The sequence below is a fragment of the Manis javanica genome, chromosome 17 (genome assembly GCF_040802235.1).
Source record: "Manis javanica isolate MJ-LG chromosome 17, MJ_LKY, whole genome shotgun sequence".
Classification (NCBI taxonomy): Eukaryota; Metazoa; Chordata; class Mammalia; order Pholidota; family Manidae; genus Manis; species Manis javanica.
Window position 1 is genome coordinate 10,072,247 of NC_133172.1, and position 21,901 is coordinate 10,094,147.

The following is a 21,901-nucleotide window of genomic DNA, read 5'->3' on the forward strand; positions in this document are numbered from 1 at the left end:
TTATCTTTTGTCATATTTGTATATGTTCATTGCTGGAGAAGAAGTTGGTTCAGTCCATGAATTTGCTGGAAATCTTTAAATTTATTCCCAACAACCACCTTATGATGGAGGTGCTCTTAGGCCCAACTTACAGAAGAGGAAATAGGCTTGTGGAGCTTAAGTGAATTACCTGTGTTGACATGGCTGTTAAATGGCAGAGGACAGACCCAGATACAGGTCTGTTTGAAGTCCAAGTCCATGCTCTGTATGCTCCATGGCCATCTCATGATTTTGATTCCTCCTTGTTTGTTTTCAGGACTTAGAAACCACCGAGGGATCTCTCCTCCCCGATTCCTTGCAAGCCTCGCTCGTCTGGAGAGTAGCTCTTGGCCAAGATTTGGCAGCAGAGAGCCATGGACCAGAACAGCGCAGGGGAGGAGGGTGCCCATCCATCCGAGATACACCTCCCTTCATTTTCTGAGAGTCAAGGACTCAACTGCAGCAATGCCCTCAACCAGGATCTGGGTCCCAGCTCCCGAGACCTGTTCTGTGCTGGCCTGAGTGGTTTGGACATGGACCCCAGCCTCCCAGCACCCAATGTGCCCAGCAAGGTGCTGGAGGACAACGTAGATGCTTTCTCCCTGTACTCTGGGGAGGACCGTGACTCCGTGAAGCTGCTGGAGAAGTATGCAGACCCGGAATCTCAGGCTTCTTTACAGGGTGAGGCTGTCCACCTGGGTCCCAGGGCCTGGTGGGCTGTGTGGAATTTCCTGGGCTAGCTACATGTTGATTCTGTGTGGATTGGTTAAGGAAACTTTCCGTTTCTGTGGGTGAATGGGGAAGGACAGTCACCTTGTGGTTTTCTGCTTGGGCATTGTTCCCAATTCACTAGTCAAGGAAACTGAATACTGATCCTAGGAAATAATGCTGAGAAATGTGGATGTTTGGAGATATCCTAATCTTGTGTGTGGAGTGGGCAGACCTTTGAGGTGGTGAGAGACTTTCCTGCCCATGCCACATCTCAGAGGCTCTTCTCCTGTTTGCAGAATGAGCTAGGATCCTGTCCATTTGCTCCTTGGTTGTCTCTTCTTCCTAAGGATCAGTGTCTTCGTCTGCAAAGTGGGGGATGACAATACGCACTCTGCTTTCCCCAGAGTGACAGCGGTCAGAAGCAAAAGAAGAAGTGAATGTCAAAGCCCCTCGTAGATTATAAAGCACTGGACAGTGCGCAGATTTTTATCGATATTGTTTGAGTTAATGCCGGCAGCCCATTGATTTAGTTCTAAGTCTTCTCTTCAGCAAAGAGAGAACTAAGACAGTAATTAGAGTCCTTGCTTGTTGCCTTTTGCTTTGCCTTCACGCTTCCCACACAAGATAAACTCAGTTTTTGTTTTAGCCTCTTCACGATATCCTTAGGTAAGATGCTTAGGTGGGTTGATCGAGTGAGAGTCACAGCACGTGCGGGGAAAGCCACATCTGGAGTGGCCCTGCAAACCAGATATTACTGCTGGTTGGGATAAGCAGCTCACGAAGCCCCCTGAAGACTTGCTAAAATGAAAAACATCCGAGGCCCCCACTCCACGCAAGGTGCAGTGCTCCCGTGTTGCAACAGTGGCTAAATATAAATTCCTAGAATTGGGACATCCATGGTGCTGCCCTGGGCACTGGACAGGCCTGTGGGTACCGTAATTGGGGTTCTCAACCCCGTCCACAGAAATTAACATGAAAATGCCAGTGTTAAAACATGTGCACATTTCAGAGAAGATAGGTAGTGATTCTACAGGATCTTAGTATGCTGGTGGATGGTGACTGTAATGGGGGTTGTGGGGGGGGACTTGGTGAAGGGGGGAGCCTAGTAAACATAATGTTCCTCATGTAATTGTAGATTGATGATACAAAAAAAAAGTGTGTGCACATGTGTGCATTTTGCTGGCCAGAGAAACTGCAGCTTTCACCAGATTTTCATACGGATCCATGCGCCCCACTGAAAAATGTTACAATCATTAACTTAGTTCACCATTTCCAAATTCATTTTAAATTGCATTTTTTTAACCTTATTAAAAAAGTCCACTGAACATTAAGTTTTAACTCTTTGTTTTTTAATGCTTACATAACTTAAATTCATAAATGCATATACTTTTATTAATTTTAATTTTTAAGTTAGAAAAGTAATGCATATTTATTTAAGAAAACCTAGAAAATGAAGAAGAGTAACAGGAAAAATCACCACCCTGGCTCCCACACATAGATTTTTTAAACCATGGGTGAAGTCACTCAGAAAGACATGGTTTTGCAGAAATTAAGTGGACATTTCTATTTGAAAATTTTAAACCTTAGTATATTTGCTTTCATATATAAAGGTAGAATATTCAGTTATCGTTGTAACGATTACTCCATGGTGTTGGGTGGCCATATTCTTGCTGGTTAGACTGTTACGGTGTTTCTGTGAGCAACTTCTTACACGTGTTTTCTCTTGGATCGGTTCTTTGAGCGTATTCCTAGCAGTGGGTTTGTCCGTCAGGGACGCACACAGCTGGAGAGCGCCTGGAACCCGGCCTCCGGGGAAGGGCAGGCGGCTTTCTGGGCCGGTGACTCGTTTGCCTCTTTGTCAGGGTCCTTGCTAATCTTTTGAAGCAACATTTTGTTTTCTAGTTTAATTAAATTGCTTTAATGAGCATTTTAAAAGTAACTCAGCAAGGCTGGGGACTTGCCCCGGAAGGAGTCCTGTTTTTCCTCATTTACACTGTTGGAATCATTTGACCGCTGGGGACAGTGATTTCCCACAGGAGGAGAATGTAGATCAGGCAGGTGAAGTCACAGGAGGCAGCGGCCAGAGGCAGGTCGGGACGAGAGGCCGGGCCTGGAGGCCCAGCCCGGGCTCCGTGCTGCTGGGTCTCTCCGCTGGGTCTCAGGCTCAGACGCTGAGCACTCGGCTCCTGAAGCTGAGCCCCTCCGCCCCCCACAAGCTGGCCTGTTGGATTCTTGGATCCCACCTCTGCGGAGTCCCAGATAAATGGTGTCATAAAGCCCCTGCCGCCACAGCACCCTAGTCTTTAGAAGCCTTCCAGGCCACAACTGTCCTGAGTGTGGCCTCTGACTGGGCGCCGTCCTGCAGCGTGGCCGGGCCAGGGTCCTTACTCTCCCCACTGCCCAGTCTAGGCCTTGTTCTCTCTGTGAATTAAGGTGCTGGAGATGGAGAAAGGGTTCCCGGGCCTCTCTTCCCGCGTCTACTGCGGTTCTGAGAGTCGGGGAGCGCTTTAGCCGAGCTCTTCCATGTCCCCGGGTGTCTCTAACGTGGCTTTCTCCTGTTTGTTTAGACCTGAGGCTGGCCGTGCTTCAGGTGCCTGGAGAGGCTGACGAAGGAGGCAGGGCCACCTCCGGGAGCGCAGGGAAAGAAGAGCAGCATCACACTTCGCCTCAGAAGCTGCTTCTGGACTGCAGCGTCTGCGGGAAGGTGTTCAGCAGCACCAGCTCCCGGAGCAAGCACTACCTCACGCACAGCCAGGAACGGAAACACGTTTGCGGAATCTGCAGCAAGGCCTTTAAGCGCCGGGACCACCTGTATGTAGGAGTGTGGTCACCAACGTCTGTGCAGGGGCCTGGGGTCGGGGGGCATGTTCCTAGGTCATTCTCATCACCTCCCAGATGAGCCCGACACACCCTGTTGGTGTTGGGTCCCTGTGACCGGTGCTTACACAAGAACTCCATGTCTGGGGACAGGTCTGGCACTGCCCTGAACAGGTCACCCTTCCAAGCCCCCAAAGTCTACCAATGAGAAAATCACTGCCTTGATTTGCAGACAGGACGTCCCGAGGCAATGTTGTCATGGAGGGAGTCGGGTTAACTTTATAGAGAAATGTTTGGAGACAGTGGTGGGTACCTGAGGAGAACCAGCCCGTGTTTATATGAGGAACATGTACCTGGACTCCACAGGGCATGAGAGACTCTTGTCTTTTTTAACTTATTATTATTATTATTTTTAACTCGATTTTAAAAAGAAAGCCCAATAAAAGAGTCTGAAGCAGAATTCCTTTTGTTCTTAATGTCTGGTAAATGATAAGCTTTTCCTGCTAGTGAGGAAGGACAGACAGACTTTCTCAAACCAAGAGACTGGCAAGTGGGAGACAGCAGTCCATTGCTTTTTTTGTTGTTGTTGTTATCATTAATCTACAATTACATGAAGAACATTGTTTACGAGTCTCCCCCCTTCACCAAGTCCCCCCCAGAAACCCCATTACAGTCACTGTCCATCAGCATAGTAAGATGCTGTAGAATCACTACTTGTCTTCTCTGTGCTGTACAGCCCACCCCATGTCCCCCACATTATACATGCTAATCGTAATGCCCCCTTTCTTCCCCCACCACCCCCTTATCCCTACCATTTGCAACAACATGGATGGAGCTAGAGTCCATTGCATTTTATATGGTCCTGGCCGTCCCACAGGGCTTTGACTGACCCACCTTCCAACTCATCCTCTCACCAAGCCCCCCAGGGAAGGGCCACGATTTGCTCATGTCACAGACCAGTTAACAGGGGAGCTGGAGATTGGGTCTCTCCCACTCTCCTCCGATGGAGGCCGGGGCTGACCTTTAGGGAAGGGCTTTGTCATTTATCAGACACGTCCCATGTGCAGTATTATTAGGACTGTCCAGACTAGGGCTGCTTGGAGTGCAGAGGGTGATTTTCTCATCTGTTTATAGTTATTAATGTAGATATGAGTATGACATAATCATTGTGCATATTTGTATTCATTTATATTATAGGAGGCACATTTGGCTGTTTTCTAGAAAGTTCTGGTAGCACATCTGTAAATTGTATTTTTTCCTGTGGGGGATTTCAGGCAGCTGTCTCCTTGTAGGAATTCTATGGTAGGGGAAGGACTCCTTTGATAAAGGCAGGATCCTCCCGAAATGAGCTTTTCCTCAAATGTATTCTACAAAACTTTGGTTCTTAAGGGTGCAAAGAGGGGCTATTTCAAAAAACAGTTCTGTGGGCAACTATGTTTCAGAGACATGGCAAGTTACATAGATGACCCTCTATCTATCTACCTGCTATGTGGCTTTTAAATTTGCTCCCGTGAACCTCCAAGAAGCAAATGGTGTTTTATAAGAACGGACTTGCCAGCTGAGCCCACGTCCTCAGGGAGCAACTGTGGAGGGCTGGTGTTCCTGGGGAACCCATTCTGGGGAACTCTGGCCTGGCTTCTGTTGATTTTTCTCTCAGATAAGGGGTTTGCTTAATGGTGAGGGAGAGGGGCACCCCTTCCAGATGCTTTGACTGTAGCCGGGGCTGAGTGCAGGTTCTGAACTGTGGTTCTGAGCTCCACTCCCCCTTTGGAGCACTGTGGGGGGAGTCAGGCTCGGGACCCTGCAGTGGGAGGCTGAGCCCCAGTGACCTCTGACTCCCTTCTCATGTGTGACTCCAGGACTAGGCACCTGCTCACCCACCAGCAGACCAAGCCCTTTGCATGCATGGAGCAGGGCTGCAGCAAGAGCTACTGTGATGACCGCTCCCTGCGCCGGCACTACGAGGACCAGCACGGCTTTTGCATCCTGAAGGAGGCCCCCCCCAAGGAAGAAGCCTGTGGGGACTCCTCTCCTGCCTACGAGGTGGCCGACCAGCCTGCTGCGGATGGCCTGCGATCCCTGGTGCCTCCAGAAGCCAGGACCCCGGGCCCCCTTTTGCCCAACCGAGAGCCCCTGCGCTCTATTGTGAGCAGCACAGTCCACCAGGAGATCTCTTCTCCCGGCCCGGTCCTGGTTGGGGCTTCAGATGACGGGGAAGGGAAAAACACAGCCTGTCCCTCCCCACCCTCACTGGGGCCCTACCCCTGCACGCCAGCGGCCCCAGTGACCCTGGGCACTGATGTTCCCAAGGAGTGTCACCCCCTGTGGAAGGAGCCCGCCGCTGGGTTCACAGCCATTCACTCCAGGGAAGGAGAGAATGGTGGTCCACACCCAGCTGAGTCGGAGCGGCCACCCCAGCTGCCGCCCACCCTGGAGAGCTGGCAGGACGCTGTGCCTTCGGTGGACCCCCCACAGGACTCAAAGTCCAAGCTGACGATATCCAACAGGATCCAGGTACCTGACTTTATGCTGTGAGATGAGAGTCTCACTCATCACTTGTTTCTGAATTTGAGTCATCCAGGCATTTTACTTAGTGCCCGTGCGTCCTCAGACCCAGTTTTACAGAGGGGAAGTGAAGGTTCAGGGAGATCGTGGCCCCCCCACCAACCTCACCCACAGAAAAGCCAGGATGAAGGCTTTGCAAGTCGCTGGGACGCCCTGTGTCACCTTCCCTCACTGAGTTTTTTCTGCTTGCCCTCCTTTTGCCCATCTCTTCCTTCTGGGTTTGCCCCTCAAATTCTCCAGAGGATATAAAGGGAGAGTTCCTTCCCCCTCAGTATTCCTGCATGAGATGCCATCTCTGGCTGTGGGGCAGGGGTGCCCACATGTGTCAGCACTTGTGCAGCATTAGCCTGGTTCCTGCCCAGGTGGTGGCCACGAGGACCTGGGCGCCAGGCGGTCAGCCGCTTCTCTTTGCGACGTGCTCAGGTCTAGCACCCAACAGCTGCATCCTCTATTTTTTTAAACAGCTTTAATATTCGTGTGCCATCTAACCATTTTAAATCACACCATCTGGTGACTTTAAGTATACTCAAGAAGGTTGTGCACCATTACCACTTTTTCCAGAACATTTTCATCACCCCAGAAATTAACCCCATACCCTTAGTTGTCCCCCCAGGTCTCCCCATAACCTCCCAGCCCCTGGCACCATGAATCTACCTCTGTCTCTATGGATTTGCCTACTCTGGACATTTCATATAATTGAAATCATACACTGTGGCCTTTCATGTCTGCCTTCTTCCACTCAGCATAATGTTTTCAAAGTTCATTCATGTTGTAGCATAAGCCAGGCTTCGCTCCTTTTTATGGCTGAGTAATACTCCATTGTGTGGATACATCACATTTTGTTTATTTATTCATCAGTTGATCGCCATTTGGGTTGTTTCCACTTGGCCATTGTGAATAGTGCTTCTGTGAGCATTTGTACAAGTTTTTGTGGGGACATACATTTTCATTTCTCTTGGAAATTACCTAGGAGTGGAATTATTAGTTCATGGGGTAGCTCTGTGTTTAACCATCTGAGAAGCTGCCAGGCTTTTCCAAAGCAGTTGTGCTATTTCACATCCCCATCCTCGGGGTATGAGGGCTCCGATTTCTCCACAGCCTCATCAGCACTTGCTATTGTCCAATTTTTTTTTTTACCATAGCCATTCTAGTGGATGTGAGGTGCTACCTCATCATGGTCTGACTCACGAGGCTCTAATGGCTGGTGGTGCTGAGCATCTTTTCATGTGCTTATCAGCCATTCATGTGTCTTTGGTTTGGTGTCTGTTCATATCCTTTGTGCATGTTTGAACTGGGTTATTTGAGTTTTGTTGAGCTGTACATACAAGGCCCTTATGAGATGTATAACGTGTAATGACTCTCCCATTCTGTGTGATCTTACTTTCTTGATGGTGTCCCTTGATGCAGAGAAGTTTTCAGTTTTGATAAGTCCAGTTTGTTCTCTTTCTGTGTCATCCAAGAGAGCATGGCCTAATCCAAGGTCACAGAGTCACACCTGTGTTTTCTTCTTGGCACTTTGTAGTTTTAGTCCTTGCATATGCCTCATTTTTTATATGTTGGCTCAAATGTATTTTCATCTTCAGGATGGAAATACCTACCGGCTCCCCGATCCAGTGAAGGAGGAGAGCACGGCAGGCGGATGGTAAGTTCAGAAGCCCCTCCCTGCCGGGCCTGGGGGCTCAACCCCTCGGGAGTCCTCTGGGGGCTTTTATGTGCTGGCCTTGGGCGAGTGAGCTCTGGATGCTTCAGCCCTGAAGAGGTGCCCGCCAGGCCATGAAGGAAGGGGGTATCGTCTCCATTTCTGGGGATTCATCGAGAGTTGTCAGTGGATCAGACTTAAAAGAAAAAAAAGAAAAAAATGGGTGGAGTCCCCTTCCCCCGTTCTTCCCCCTGCCGTGTCTGTCCACAGTAACCAGCAAAATGGAGGCCCTGCAGACTGGGCAGAGCCAAGGAGCACGTATGTCTGCAAGAATTGCAGCCAGATATTTTATACAGAGAAAGGGCTGACCAGCCATATTTGTTTTCACAGCGACAAGTGGCTGTCACCTCGAAGGAAGCAGGACCAACAGGTGAAGGCGCGCGTGCAGTAGGTTCTGTGTTCGCAAGGCGCTCACAGGCTTTGGGGGAGGGAGTCAGTGGCTGGGTGTCATTGTCTCAGGATGGAGGCGTCCTCCTGGGGAAGCCTGGGCAGTGACCAGGAGTCTGGCTGCGCTGCTCCGGGGAGGGCGGGCTGGCGCTTGAGCCTGGAGCGTCCCCTCTGCCGCTTGCCTATGGTTCCTCGTAGGCTACCATCTCTTCTCTGTCGGTGTGTGGGTGTCCGGCATGGAGTTTTTCAAGCCTCTGAGACAGGTGCTGAGGCCGGAGGTGGAGGCACAGAGCCCCCCAGGAGCCTGGAAACCCTCGACGGCATGAGCATAGCTCCTCTGGGGACTCCTGCATCGGAGCCTGTGGGCCCAGTGAGCCAGCCCCCGGGAGCATAGCCAAGGTGGGTACTGGTCGGTCCACTTCCCACTGCTTCCTGCACAACCTGCCAGTGGAAGCCATGGGCAGAGCCCAAACCAAGTGCCACAAAAAATCTCTCCAGAACAGCTTGTCTTGCGCATTCATTCATCCACCTTCCATGCCGGCCCTGTGGAGGCAGTGCTGAGGAGACCATGGTGACAGGGACGGCCCCAGCCTGGCGTCCTGGGGCTGCCAGTCCAGGTGAGTAGATGGACCCATGCCAGACAGTGAGGTCTCAACTGGGCTGGGCTGGGAGGGGGAGCAAAGGGACTGAGGGGACCCCAGAGACCCCGCCTGAGGAGGTCAAGGAGGACTTTCTGGAGGTGGTTAGAGCTGAGACCTGGAGGATGAGGAGCAGTAAGACTGGTAGAAAGAGGGGAGATTGTGTGGAGGTGGGTAAGAGATGTAAGTTCATGGGATCAGCCATTGCAGCCTGGACTGGAGGGTCCCACCTGGAGAAGCCCCCTCCAGGCCGGGCGACAGGGTGCATAGATCCCCTTGTCCATCTCATGGAGCTGCGGTCATTTTTCATCTTGTGGTGCTGTTGCACTGCATCTCCGGCCCCATCTCTAAGTGCCGGTCATTTTAACAAGTTGACGCTGGCCTCATACATCTCCGAAACCCTTTGTATCAGGGCCTCTCCCTGGGGGCGGGGCACATGAGGAAGCTTCCCGCACCACACGTCCATGCCGAGAGTCTGGGGTCTGGCTCGGGCGTGGTGGCCCCGCTCGGCTCCCTTGCTGAGGCCGGCTCCGACAGGGGTGTTGGGTGTTATGTTTCCCTCTGGCTCCATGGGCAGTGCCCTTGCCTATCCGCGCGCCCCCTTGAAGACTGAACTGTGCACACGTGGCCTCAAGTCACCCCCTGTGGCTTTGAATTCTCTTCTCCAGGGACAAGACAGAGACGGGGAGGAGAGTAGCCAGCCCAGAAAGCGGAGAAAGTGCCTGCGGCCCAAGGCATCGCTCCTGCCTCCCGCTCCTTCTGCCTTTGGGGAGCCGGGCCCCGAAGGAGGCCACCAGCGCTGCCCGTGGTCTCCGGTGCTCCCGGTGGACCACTCCCTGCAGGGATCGTTCCAGTGCTCTCCCGATATGCCGCCCCTGGTGCTGAGCCCCATCCGGGAGGGGTCTGGGCTGTATTTAAACACTGTTCCATGTCCACTCAGGATGATTCTGACAGAGTCATCGGCAGCAAGCTTGGTGAGTGAGGCTCAGGCCTGTCATCTCTGACCATCACACGGCAGGCCTGCTATGGGCAGATGCAACTCGACATGTAGCATTTGATCCAGGGGTTCTCTCTGGCCTTCGGCTGTGTCCAGCCTGGGGGTCCCATGGCTGCTCAGAGGTATCCCAGGACGATGTGGAACCAGCAGCCTTCTAGGTGCTGAGAATTTTACAGGCAGAAGGAAAATATGGAGGCCATGTAGCCTGACCACCCTTCTGCCCGTCCTCTTGAATAATTTTGTTAGCAGTTTTATTGGTACATAATTCACATACCATATGAATCACCCATTTAAAATACAGTGTTTTTTAGTAAATTCATAGACTTGTGCATCCATCGCACCATGTAATTTTAGAGCAATTTCATCACCCCAGAAGCAGCACTGTACATTTGCAGTCACCCCCTCCCCACAGCCCCCATCTCCCCAGCCCTGGGCAACCACTGATCATCTCTAATCATCATGGACGCACCTGCTCTGGACATTGCATGTAATTGGAATCATACAGTATGTGACATTTGGCGTTTAGTTTGTTCATTTAGCATAATGTTTTCAAAGTTCATCCATGTTACAGCATATACAGTGCTTCAATCCTTTTTATGGCTGAATAATATTCCATTGTGTGGATACACAACATTTAACGATTTATACCTGATGAGTATTTGAGCTATTTCCATCTTTTAATTATCATGAATAATGCTGTTATGAACATTCACATACAAGTTTTTGTTGGACAAAGGCTTTCATTTCTCTTGAGTTTATGCCTAGGAGTGGAATTGCTGGGTCATAGGGTAACTATGTTTAATGGTTTAATGCCAGACTATTTTCCAAAATGGCTGAGCCATGGTAATAAATTTCGATGCACATTACATGCAAGTTCCAATTTTCCACATCCTTGTTAGTGATTCTTCATAAATTATAACTCTCCTAGTGGGCATAAAATATCTTATTGTGGTTTTGATGTGCATTTCTCCTATGGTAATGATGTTGATATCTTCCGATGTGCTTGTCCATTTGTGTATTTTCTCAGAAGAAATGTCTGTTTAGATCCTTTGCCCCTTTTTAAAATTGAGTTATTATCTTTGTATTACTGAGTTGTAAGAGCTCCTTACATATTGTGGATGCAAGCCCCTTATTAGATACATGATTTGGAAAGTCTCTCCTGTTTCATGTCTTATCTTTTCATTTTATTTATGGTATTTGCGATACAAGAGTTTTAATTTTTTGTCACTTGTGCTTTTGGTGTTGTATCTGCAGCTTTGCCTGACTAAAAGTCACAATTGCTTTTTTTAAGTCAGTTAAGAAAAGAGAAGAAATATGCAATTATGCTGACTTTTACTCCTTTCTCTTCAAAGAGTTTTATAATTTTAGCTCTTACATTTAGGTCTTTGATCGATTTTAAGTTAACTTTTATATATTATGTGAGGTCAGAGTCTAAATTCATTCCTTTGCATGTGGATATCAGTTGTTCCAGCACCGTTTGTTAAAGAGATTATTCTTCCCCCCATTGAGCTGGTGTGGCACCTTTGTGGAAAATCAACTGACCATAGTGATTTTAGATTTTTCTTAGTTTTTAATACAGGCAGTTACAACTATATGTTCCCTCAGAACATTGCTTTAGCCACATTCCATAAGTTTTAGTATGTTATATTCTTCTTTCCATTTATCTCAAAGTATTCCCTAATTTCTCTTTTGATTTCTTCTTATATACATGGATTATTGAGGAGTGTGTTGTTTTATTTCCACATATTTGTGAATTTTCCAAATTGTCTCCTTTTGATTTATAATGTAATTGTATTGTAGTCAGAGAACATGCTTTGTATTATGTTGTTCCTTTTAAATGTATTGAGACATGTTTTATGGCTAGAATATGTTCTGTTCTGAAGAATATCCCATGTGCGCTTAAGAATATATTCTACTGATGTTGGGTGGAATGCACCAAAAATGTTTCTGTCTTGTTTTATTCTGTGTGGTTGTCCTATCCATTACTGCAAGTACTGAAATCTCCAACTATTGTTTTGAATTGTTTATTTCATACTCAATTGTGTCAGTTTCTGCTTCATGTATTTTTGGACTGTTTTTAGGTGCATATATGCTTATAATTGTCATATCTTCCTGATGGTGTGATTGTTTTTTCCAAGAAGTGACTACAGTGTTCTTTATCATCACTGCAATAATTTTATCATTATCTCTAGTTTTTTTTATAGGCTAATTAGCCTAACATTAGTACCATTCTGCCTCTTTTATGGTTGTTTACTTGGTATATTTTTTCTGTACTTGTATTTTCAACCTGCTTGTGTTTTTTTCAAATAAACCATGTCTTCTATAGATTATATTAGTTGGATCATATATTTTTTATCTAATCTGACGAACTCTGCATTTTGATTGGTTTATTCAATCCAGTGTCACTTAATGTTACATTGTTATAGGGAGGTTTACATTTGCCATTATGCTTTTGATTGTATGTACCTTGCCTTTTTCTCCTTCTGTTCCTCTATTCTGGCTTTCTTTTGTATTAAGTGTTTTCTACTGTAACATTTTAATTCCTTTAGTTTTTCATTTTTTTCTTAGTCTTTCCTTAGTGGTTGCTCTAGGACTTAAAACTACATCTTAACGTTATCAGAATCTGTTCAGATGTATAATAACTTACAGTGAAATATAGACACATTACTCCTATGCAGCTCTATTTCTCCTAACCCTTTTTCTCTTATTATGTATATAAATACTTTATATATATATTTTATTTTCTGTATGTGTGTGTGTGTATATACATATAAATCCAGCAATACATTGTTTAGTTCTTACATTATACTCTTTTGTATTATGTAACAAAAACTGAGAGAATAAAGGAAAGCAAGCATTATGTATACAATTTGTTATGTAACATTTTTAGTTATCCTTTCTCGTCTCTTCATTTATTTATTTCTGTGGATTGGAGTTATGGTATGGAGTGTTATTTCTCTACTCCAATGCATCGCCCCTCTGTTGTGCTGTTGTTGTCATATATATGTTTATAAATTACAGGCCTATAACACTAATGTTTCATGCACTTACTTTTTAAGTCAAGAAAAGAAAAAATATGCAATTATACTGCCTTTTATAATTACCTACATAAGTAGATTTACCAGTGTTTTGTATTTGTTTGGATTCAGGTTACTATCTAATGTATTTTTTTCTTTCAGCCTGAAACTTCCTGTAGTATTTATTTTCATTGTGGAGGTGTAATTCACATGTCATACAATTCATCCCTTTAAAGTACACAATACAGCAGTGGTGGGTACATTCTCAGAGCTGTGCAACTGTTGCTACCATCAGTTTCCAGATATTTTCGTCATGTCCCAAAGAAGCCCTGTACTCAGCAGTCACTCTTGTCCTTCCCCTCCCAACCCAGTCCCCAGCCGTAGGTAACCACGAATCTACGTTCTGTCCTGTAGGCTCGGCTCCTGTGGACATTTCATACAAGTGGAAATCATATGATGTGTGCTTCTTTGTATCTTCTTTCAGTTAGCATAAAAACTTAGGGTTTCATCCATGTTGTGTATATCAGAACTTCATTTCTTTTCATGCATGGCTGAATAATTCTCTACCTTTAATGTTCCTTATAAGACAGGTCTGCTAACAACAAGTTTCCTTGGTTTTTATTGACCTAAGGATATCTTTTTTCATCTTCATTCTTGAAAGGTAATTTGCTGGATATAAGATTCTTGGTTAACAGTTTTTACTTCCAGCAATGAGATGATGTTGTCCCACTGCCTTCCAACTGCTATCATTTTCAATGAGAAGTCAGCTGTTAATCTTACTGGGGTGTACATCTATATCATGTTATTTTACTTTTTTGATTTCAAGGTCTTTCTCTTTGGCTTTCAGTATTTTGCCTATGATGTGCCCAGATGAAGAGCTCTTTGTGTTTATGCTACTTGGAGTTTATAGAGTTTCTTGGATGTATGCATTGTTTTTTTGTCACATTTTGCACATTTTCTGCCATTTAATACTGTAAATATTTTTCTGTTCCTTTCTCCACTCCTCCTTGTATTCCCATTACACGTGTTGCTGCCCTTATTGATGCCCCACATTTCTCTGTGGCTCTTTGTTTTCTTTCATTCATTTATTTTTCTCTCTGTTCTTCAAAATCCGTAATCTCCATGAATCTATCTTTAAGTTGGCTGCTGGTTACTTCTGCCAGCTCAAATCTACATTTTGGTTATTGTCCTTTCTTAACTCAAAAATTTCCATTTGATTCTTTTTTTTTTTTTAAACAATTTCTACTTCTTAATAGTATTCTCTCTTTGATAAGCATTTTTCATTGTACCTTCCTTTAGTTCTTTAGGCATGAGAGCTGGGAGGAGAGGGACCCCCTGTGTCCCTGGCTGCACCTCCCTGGAGTAGAGCCCTCCAAGTAGCGCTTCTGATACACAGTGCACGGGGTTGGTAGGTAAGGGAACAAGTCATGGCTCAGATGCCACAAACTCACTATTCTTACTGAGATTTACTCAATTGGCCTGAATGAATATTTCTTAAAATGCTGGATACCTTTAGGATAACTTCTAGAGACTTTAACTGCTTTAAAATAATTTTGACCTCTTAATTTGTTGCTTTACTCTTTGTATTTTCAGAAGTCCTAGTCCTCTTCCACATGATCTTTTGAACAATTTTTGTTGTGACAAGAAGAGTGAACATAGACCTACCCTCTAACAAATCTTTTAAGTATTCAATATAGTACTGTTGGCAGTGCTGTACATCAGATCTCTAGAGTTCATTCATCTTCCTAAATTGATACTTTACATTCCTTGGTTAGTAACTCCCCATTTCCGACGACCCTAACCCTGGCCACCACCATTCCACCCTTTGGTTATATGGATTTGACTGTTTTAGATACTACATGTTAAGTGCATTCATGCAGTATTTCTCTTTCTGTGACTGGCTTATTTCATTTAATATTCTCAAGGGGTTCATCCATGTTGTTGCATATTGCAAAATTTCCTTTTTTCAATGCTAAGTAGGATTCCATTGTATGTATAAACCACATATTCTTTACCCATTCATATGTCGATGGTCATCTTGGTTGTTTCCACGTCTTAGCTATTGCGAATCACGTTGCAGTGAACATGGGAGTGCAGGTGTCTCTTTGAGAGCCTGATTTCCATCCATTTGTTTCAATACCGACAAGTGGGGCTGCTGGATCATACAGGAGTTCTATTGTTAGTGTTCTGAGGGAGCTCCCGACCTTGCAAGCTTGGAAACCCTACTTTCAGCTGCTCTACAAAAGCAGGGAGAAGGGGACCCTGCATCCCTTCCACTCAGTGTTCTTGAAGCTTTCTGTTGCATGTTTTCTAGATCAAGTGGATGACTCTTCTGGCAGCCATGTTATCAAGGATAACACCAAGCCCCGCATTCGAATGTGAGTTTGAACAGACTTAGAACCTGGGGTTCCTACCAAAGTGGGGATATTTTTACCCTTCTTGTGTTCCCCCAGAGTTCCTTCCTCTCTGGGAGAGAAGTGGTAGATTTCTCTGGGTGTATGTAGGTAGTTCCTCCAATATTCCTTCCTTCTGGGCATCCCATAGTTGGGCCCACGGGGACAGATGCCCAGGGCCCTGGGGTTTTAGGTAGAATTGGTGATGGCACATGTGAGGCTTGATTATCCATGGAATGTGACTAGAGGGATGTGGCCATGGATGTAGAAGCATGCCAGGCATCAGCATACACCTCCCCTGTCCTGGACCCCTAGAGGGGTACCTGAGGGAGAAGCCTGGTGATAAAGAATATTGGAGGAAGGGGGTGTAACTGGACAGTATCTAGAACACTTGTCCATGTCTGTCTGGGGTGACGAATACTCAGCAGATGCATCTGGGAGATGACAGAGGTTTCCACAGAGCAGGGCTGTGGCCTGAGAGCAGGGCACGTCACACATCTCCGTCTTATTTCCCATCTTAGTCACATGTGTATGTCTCATGGGTGGCCTCATTTCAGACGCATCAGGATAGGAAAGAAGTTTCAGGTCGAGATCCCAGAGCTCCAGGAGCACCCTGCGGCCGAGACCAGTGAACATGGAGCTTCTCTGGTCTGGAAGCCATCGGACGATGTGATGGGCCATCCAGAAACACAGGATAGAGGTGACTGAGACATGGGGCCAAATTCCCAAGGGTACCCCCCCTTCCCTCATCTCCAAGGAGTTCCTCCTCCCAGTCCTCACCTGGACCAGGAAGCAGTATCCCTGGGTGGGGCACCCGGCTGTGGGACCAGGCCGTCTCCTCCCGCCCCCCATTATCCTCATGCAGTAACCAGCCAGGCCATCCTGAGCAGGTGCCAGGAGCAGGGTTTCTGCCCTTCCTCCCTGTCCTTCCCATCACTTAAAGTGAAATATGGAAGCATTTCTACTATGCAGCTCTATTTCTCTGAACCCTCTTGCTCTAATTATTCATATATGTACTTTATATATGTATGTGTATATGAGTGTGTGTGTATATAAACCCAGCAATACATCAATTCTTATATTATACAATTTTGTTTTATGTAACAAAAAGTGAGAGAATAAGGGAATGCAAGCATTATTTATACAGTTTGTTATATAACATTTTTCGTTACCATTTCTCATCTCTTCATTTATTCCTGTGGATTTGAGTTACTGTATGGAGGGCTATTTCTTTACTCCAATGCATCTCCCCTTTGTTGTACTGTTGTTGTCATATATGTATGTGTGTGTGTGTGTGTGTGTGTGTATATATATATATATATATATGTTTATAAATTACAGGCCCATAACAGTAGTGTTTTATGCAATTACTTTTTAGGTCAATTAAGAAAAGAGAAAAAATATGCCATTATACTGACTTTAATAATTACCTATATAAGTACATTTACCAGTGTTTTTTGTTTGTTTGGATTCAGATTACTATCTCATGTCATTTTCTCTTTCAGTCTGAAGAACTTCCTGTAATATTTATTTTCATTGTGGAGGTGTAATTCACATGTCATACAATTCATCCCCTTAAAATAAAGTATACAGTGGTAGTTGGTATTTCACAGACCTGTGTGTGCAATCGTTGCTACCATCAATTTTCGGATATTTTCATCATATCCCAAGGGAGCCCTCTACTCAGCAGTCACTCTTGTCCCTCCCCTCCCGACCCTGTCCCCAGCCGTAGGTAACCACAAATCTACTTTCTGTCCTGTAGGCTCTGCTCTTCTGGACATTTCATATAAGTGGGAATCATACAATGTGTGCTTCTTTGTGTTTTCTTCCAGTTAGCATGAAAACTTAGGGTTTCACCCATGTTGTGTATATCAGAACTTCATTTCTGTTCATGGCTGAATAATTCTCTCCCTTGAATGTTCCTTGTAAGACAGGTCTGCTAGCAACAAGTTTCCTCAGTTTTTATTTACCTAAGGATGTCTTTCTTCACCTTCATTTTTGAAAGGTAATTTGCTGGAGATAAGATTCTTGGTTGAGTTTTTACTTCCAGCAATGAGATCATGTTGTCCCACTGCCTTCCAACTGCTATCATGTTCGATGAAAAGTCAGCTGTTAATCTTACTATAGTGTGCATGTAGGTCACGTTATTTTTCTCTTTTTGCTTTCAAGATCTTTATCTTTGGCTTTCAGTATTTTGCCTATGATGTGCCCAGATGGAGAGCTCTTTGTGTTTATGCTACTTGGAGTTTATAGGGTTTCTTGGATGTATGTATTGTTTTTTCATCTCATTTTGCACATTTTCTGCCATTAAATACTTTAAATATTTTTCTGTTCTGTTCTCTACTCCTCGTATTTCCATTACACGTGTTGCTGCACTTATTGATGCCCCACATTTCTCTGAGGCTCTTCGTTGTCCTTCATTCATTTATTTTTCTCTGTGTTCTTCAAAATCCATAATCTCCATGGATCTAGCTTTAAGTTGGCTGCTGGTTACTTCTGCCAGCTCAAACCCCCATTTTGGTTATTGTTCTTAACTCCAAGATTTCCATTTGGTTCTTTAATAAAAACACAATTTCTACCTCTTAATAGTATTCTCTCTTTGATGAGCTTTTTTCATTGTACCTTCCTTTAGTTCTTTAGGCATGAGAGCTGGGAGGAGAGGGACTCTCTGTGTCCCTGGTTACACCTCCCAACCTTGCAAGCTGAGAAACCCTACTTTCAGCTGCTGTACAAAGGCAGACAGAAGGGGCCCCTGCGTCACTTCCAGTCAGTGTTCTGGAAGGTTTCTGTTGTGTGTTTTCTAGATCAAGTGGATGACTCTTCTGGCATCTGTGCAATCGAGGATGACACCAAGCCCAGCATTAGACCGTGAGTTGGAACAGACTTAGAACCTGGGGGTCCTTCCAAATTGGGGATATTTTTACCCTCCTTGTGTTCCCCCAGAGCTCCTTCCTCACAGGGGGGTTAGCTTCTCTGTGGGAGAGAAGTGGTAGATTTCTCTGGGTGTATGTGCGAAGTTCCTCCAATATTCCTTCTATCTGGGCAGCCCATATTTGGGCCCACTGCGACAAGTGCCCAGGCCCCTGAGGTTCTAGGTAAAATTGGTGATGGCATGTGTGAGACTTGGAATGTCCATGGAATGTGACTAGAGGGATGTGGCCATGGATGTAGAAGCATGCCAGGCATCAGCATACACCTCCCCTGTCCTGGACCCCAAGAGGGGCACCTGAGGCCAGCAGCGTGGTGATAAAGAAAATTGGAGGAATGGGGGTGTAGCTGGACGGTATCTAGAACACTTGTCCATGTCTGTCAGGGGTTACAAATACTCCCCAGATGCATCTGGGAGATGATAGAGGTTTCAACAGAGCAGGGTTGTGGCCTGAGAGCAGGACACGTCACACATCTCCGTCTTATTTCCCATCTTAGTCACATGTGTATGTCTCGTGTGTGGCCTCATTTCAGACGCATCAGGATAGGACGCGAGTTTCAGGCCGAGATCCCGGAGCTGCAGGAGCGCCCCCCAGCCGAGACTGGTGAACAAGGAGCTTCTCTGGTCTGGAAGCCATCGGACGATGTGATGGGCACTCCAGAAAAACAGGATAGAGGTGGCTGAAACATGGGGGCCAAATTCCCAAGGGTACCCCTCCTTCCCTCATCTCTAAGGTGTTCCTCCTCCCAGTTCTCACCTGAACCAGGAGGCAGTATCCCTGGGTGGGGTAGCCGGCTGCGGGACCAGGACGTCTCCTCCCGCCCCCCATTCTCCTCATGCAGTAACCAGCCAGGTCATCCTGAGCAGGTGCCAGGAGCAGGGTTTCTGCCCTTCCTCCCTGTCCTTCCCTTTGCCTGCTTTTCAGGGAGCTGTGAGGGAGACAGGGACAAGGAGCCCCTCTCTGTGCTCTTGGGGACGTCTCCTCCCGGCATTCACTGACTCCCTGTGTCTCCCTCTCTCACACTCTTCTGGGGACGTTTGCTGTGCACAGTGACTGAGCTCTGCAAGATGGCCTCCAGCGCAATGCCAGGAGGGGGCACCAACCTGGAGCTCGCTCTGCACTGCCTGCACGAGGCCCAGGGCGATGTCCCGGTGAGCTGGAGGCAGGGGCGGGCTTGGCGGGTCCCTGGGAAGCCCCTGCTCTCCTGAGGCTGGGGATCTGGTGCATGTAATGTGCCCTCTGCAGGCTTTGCAGCTCATGAAAACTAAAGAAAGACCACCCATCCTTCTCCCCAGTGGCTGTGGGGTTGATGTCGTCAGTTGTAGGGCAAACGTGCAGATGTGGCCCAGTTAGTCAGTTATTTACCTGGGGCAGCTGCAGAGCACCAGGTTCCTCCGAGATCGCAGGGGCAGGGGGAGTGGAGCCCAGTAGACTGACTCAGGTCCTGCACTGATCTGGTTTATCGATGGAGCTTTACCTTTTTGATTAAAATCCCATGTACGAAAACCCCTGATGCAATGAAAATATCTGCTTCCTCCAAGGACCCGCTTCACAATCCTGAAGTTTAGAAAATGAAAAGTTCAACTCTGAGTAGTGGAAATGGGGGTCATGTCACCCAAGTTAGGGCCCCAGGAGTCAGTATTGGCAACTGTACTTTTCCTCAAGTTGCAAGGCAGTGGCTGCCACATAGTGGGTGCTCAGCAGAGTAACCAGCACATGTGTGTTTGCCCTCATGAGTGTTGTGGCCCTGGGGCAGGGCTGGCTTTGGGACCCCCCTCGGTCTAATGCTCTGCTTCTACCATTTTTGAAATTAACAAATTTTCAAAAAGCCTGCAATTTCATTTTGCACTGGGCCCTGCAGGTTCCGTGGCCAGTCCCGATCGGGTTGACACTGTTGAGCGAGACAAAATCCTTCTCCGTGGGGCTTGCATTTTAAATTTAGGACAGTCAAAGGGAAATCTGTTTTTAAAAGTTGTTAGTGATTAGTTCTATGAAGAAAATAAACTGGGGCATGGCACAGCCAGGGCTCCTACAAATGCCAGTCCTTGACGAAGGAAGGAGCTGGCACAAGAGTAAATCTGCACACTGCTTCATTCATCAAGAAAACCCTACTATTAGAAAAACCCCAGCTGCACTCAGTATGCGTAGCGACAGAGCCGGTACGTCCACATGCAGTTTGCAGGCCGTGGCCAGTCCACGGCCCCACCACGCGCTGAGTAGCCCTGGAGTGAGGGAGGCTTTAGGGAGGCCTGTGTTTCTCAAATGAATGTAAGGATGAAGGCAGGCCTCCACCTCACCTTCCCTCCCTCAGAAAGTAGCCCGCTTTCCTTCCTGCTCCAGGTGGCCCTAGAGACCCTGATACACGGAGGACCCCAGAAGCCACCAACTCACCCGCTGGCTGACTACCACTATGCAGGTACTGGAGCAAGGCTGCGGGAGTGGGTGTGCCCGGCTACTACCCGGGAGCCAGTCGGTCTCGGCGGCAGGCCCTGCTTGTGCCCCTGGGTGTGCTCTTGGGGCCCTCCTTCTCCTGCCTTTCCAGAAGGGCCTCTCCTCTCCAGGGGACATCAGTGGGTGCCTGTCTCTCCTGGCTGGGTCCTCCCTTCCCCCTTCCAGTACAGTGGTTCCCTCAGGGGCTGTTCCCAGCCAGGAAGGGGATCCCTTGGCCAAGGAGCCGTGAAGGCGGGCTCAGATTCAGTGGCTGAGCACCCCAACCTAGGAGTCAGGCAACTGGGGGTCCCTGCCTCCCGTTGGCAAGTCTGTTAACCAATGGAAGCCTTGTTACTGCATCTGTAACGTGGGGATAGTATTGGTCCCAACCTGCTGAGGTTTTTCTAAGGATTGTATGAGACAAAACAGAATTCTTGGCACATACTTGGTACTTGGTAACGACAGCTTTAAAAAGGGCAGGCTGCATTTCCGCCATGGCTGCGGCTGCAGAACTGTCCTTTTTCCTCCTGTTTCTCTGATAGGTTCTGACGTCTGGACCTCCCAGGAGAAGGTTCTGTTTAATAAGGCATTCCAGGCTCACAAAAAGAACTTCCACTTGATACACAAGATGGTAAGGTATACGTGGGTGGGCTGGTGTAGACAAGGCCTCGACTCACACCGCTGAGCTGAGCTAGAGCTGGAGGGCCTATCGGGGTTACACGCTGTTCACACTGTAAACAGTTGGTAATTTAAAAAGGCCACTGATGTGAACAACGCCAGACAGTACAGAAATGCCATCATGTGCTCAAAGCCCTCCACACCCATCCCCATCATCCCGCTTCTGAATGATGACCTCTGACTTTGGCTGGGCACCTCAGGCATTTCCCCGTACAGATCTTACGTGCATATACACATGTATTTAGGAAAGGATGCAATCATACTACACTTAATGTCTGCTGATGTTTTTTGTTCTTTTAACTTGATATACACAAAACTGCACGTAACAAAAAATGTACTATTTCATGTTTTGACATATTTATACCTGCAAAACCATCACCATAGTCAAGATAAGAAACACATTCATCACCCCCAAAAGTTTCCTCCTGTCCCCTTGGTAAATCCCTTTTTCCTACCACCCCTGTCCCTCCCTAATCACCTCCTTATCTTCTTTCTGTCACTCCAAATTAGTTTGCATTTTCCAGAGTTTTCTATCTGTCCTGCAGCATGTGCACTGCTTGTCTGCCTTGTGTGACTTCTTACACTCAGCATCATTGTTTTGAGGTTCATCCATGTTATTGT

At 46.8% G+C, this 21,901-nt stretch overlaps 2 protein-coding genes across 2 annotated transcripts in view; both read left to right on the plus strand.

Moving 5' to 3' along the window:
- Nucleotides 1–21,901, plus strand: part of LOC140847137 (zinc finger protein 541-like) — a 223,221-nt gene that overhangs the window by 18,441 nt on the left and 182,879 nt on the right.
- Nucleotides 1–21,901, plus strand: part of LOC140847135 (zinc finger protein 541-like) — a 41,875-nt gene that overhangs the window by 12,807 nt on the left and 7,167 nt on the right. Inside the window, exons 2-14 of the mRNA XM_073226377.1 lie at nt 296–699; nt 3,297–3,540; nt 5,406–6,060; nt 7,695–7,753; nt 8,396–8,567; nt 9,533–9,809; nt 15,164–15,227; nt 15,800–15,942; nt 18,047–18,110; nt 18,705–18,847; nt 19,223–19,323; nt 20,513–20,588; nt 21,145–21,233. Coding sequence (XP_073082478.1) covers nt 393–699; nt 3,297–3,540; nt 5,406–6,060; nt 7,695–7,753; nt 8,396–8,567; nt 9,533–9,809; nt 15,164–15,227; nt 15,800–15,942; nt 18,047–18,110; nt 18,705–18,847; nt 19,223–19,323; nt 20,513–20,588; nt 21,145–21,233 — 2,394 coding nt within the window. The 5' untranslated portion in view covers nt 296–392. The remainder of the gene's footprint in view (nt 1–295; nt 700–3,296; nt 3,541–5,405; nt 6,061–7,694; nt 7,754–8,395; nt 8,568–9,532; nt 9,810–15,163; nt 15,228–15,799; nt 15,943–18,046; nt 18,111–18,704; nt 18,848–19,222; nt 19,324–20,512; nt 20,589–21,144; nt 21,234–21,901) is intronic.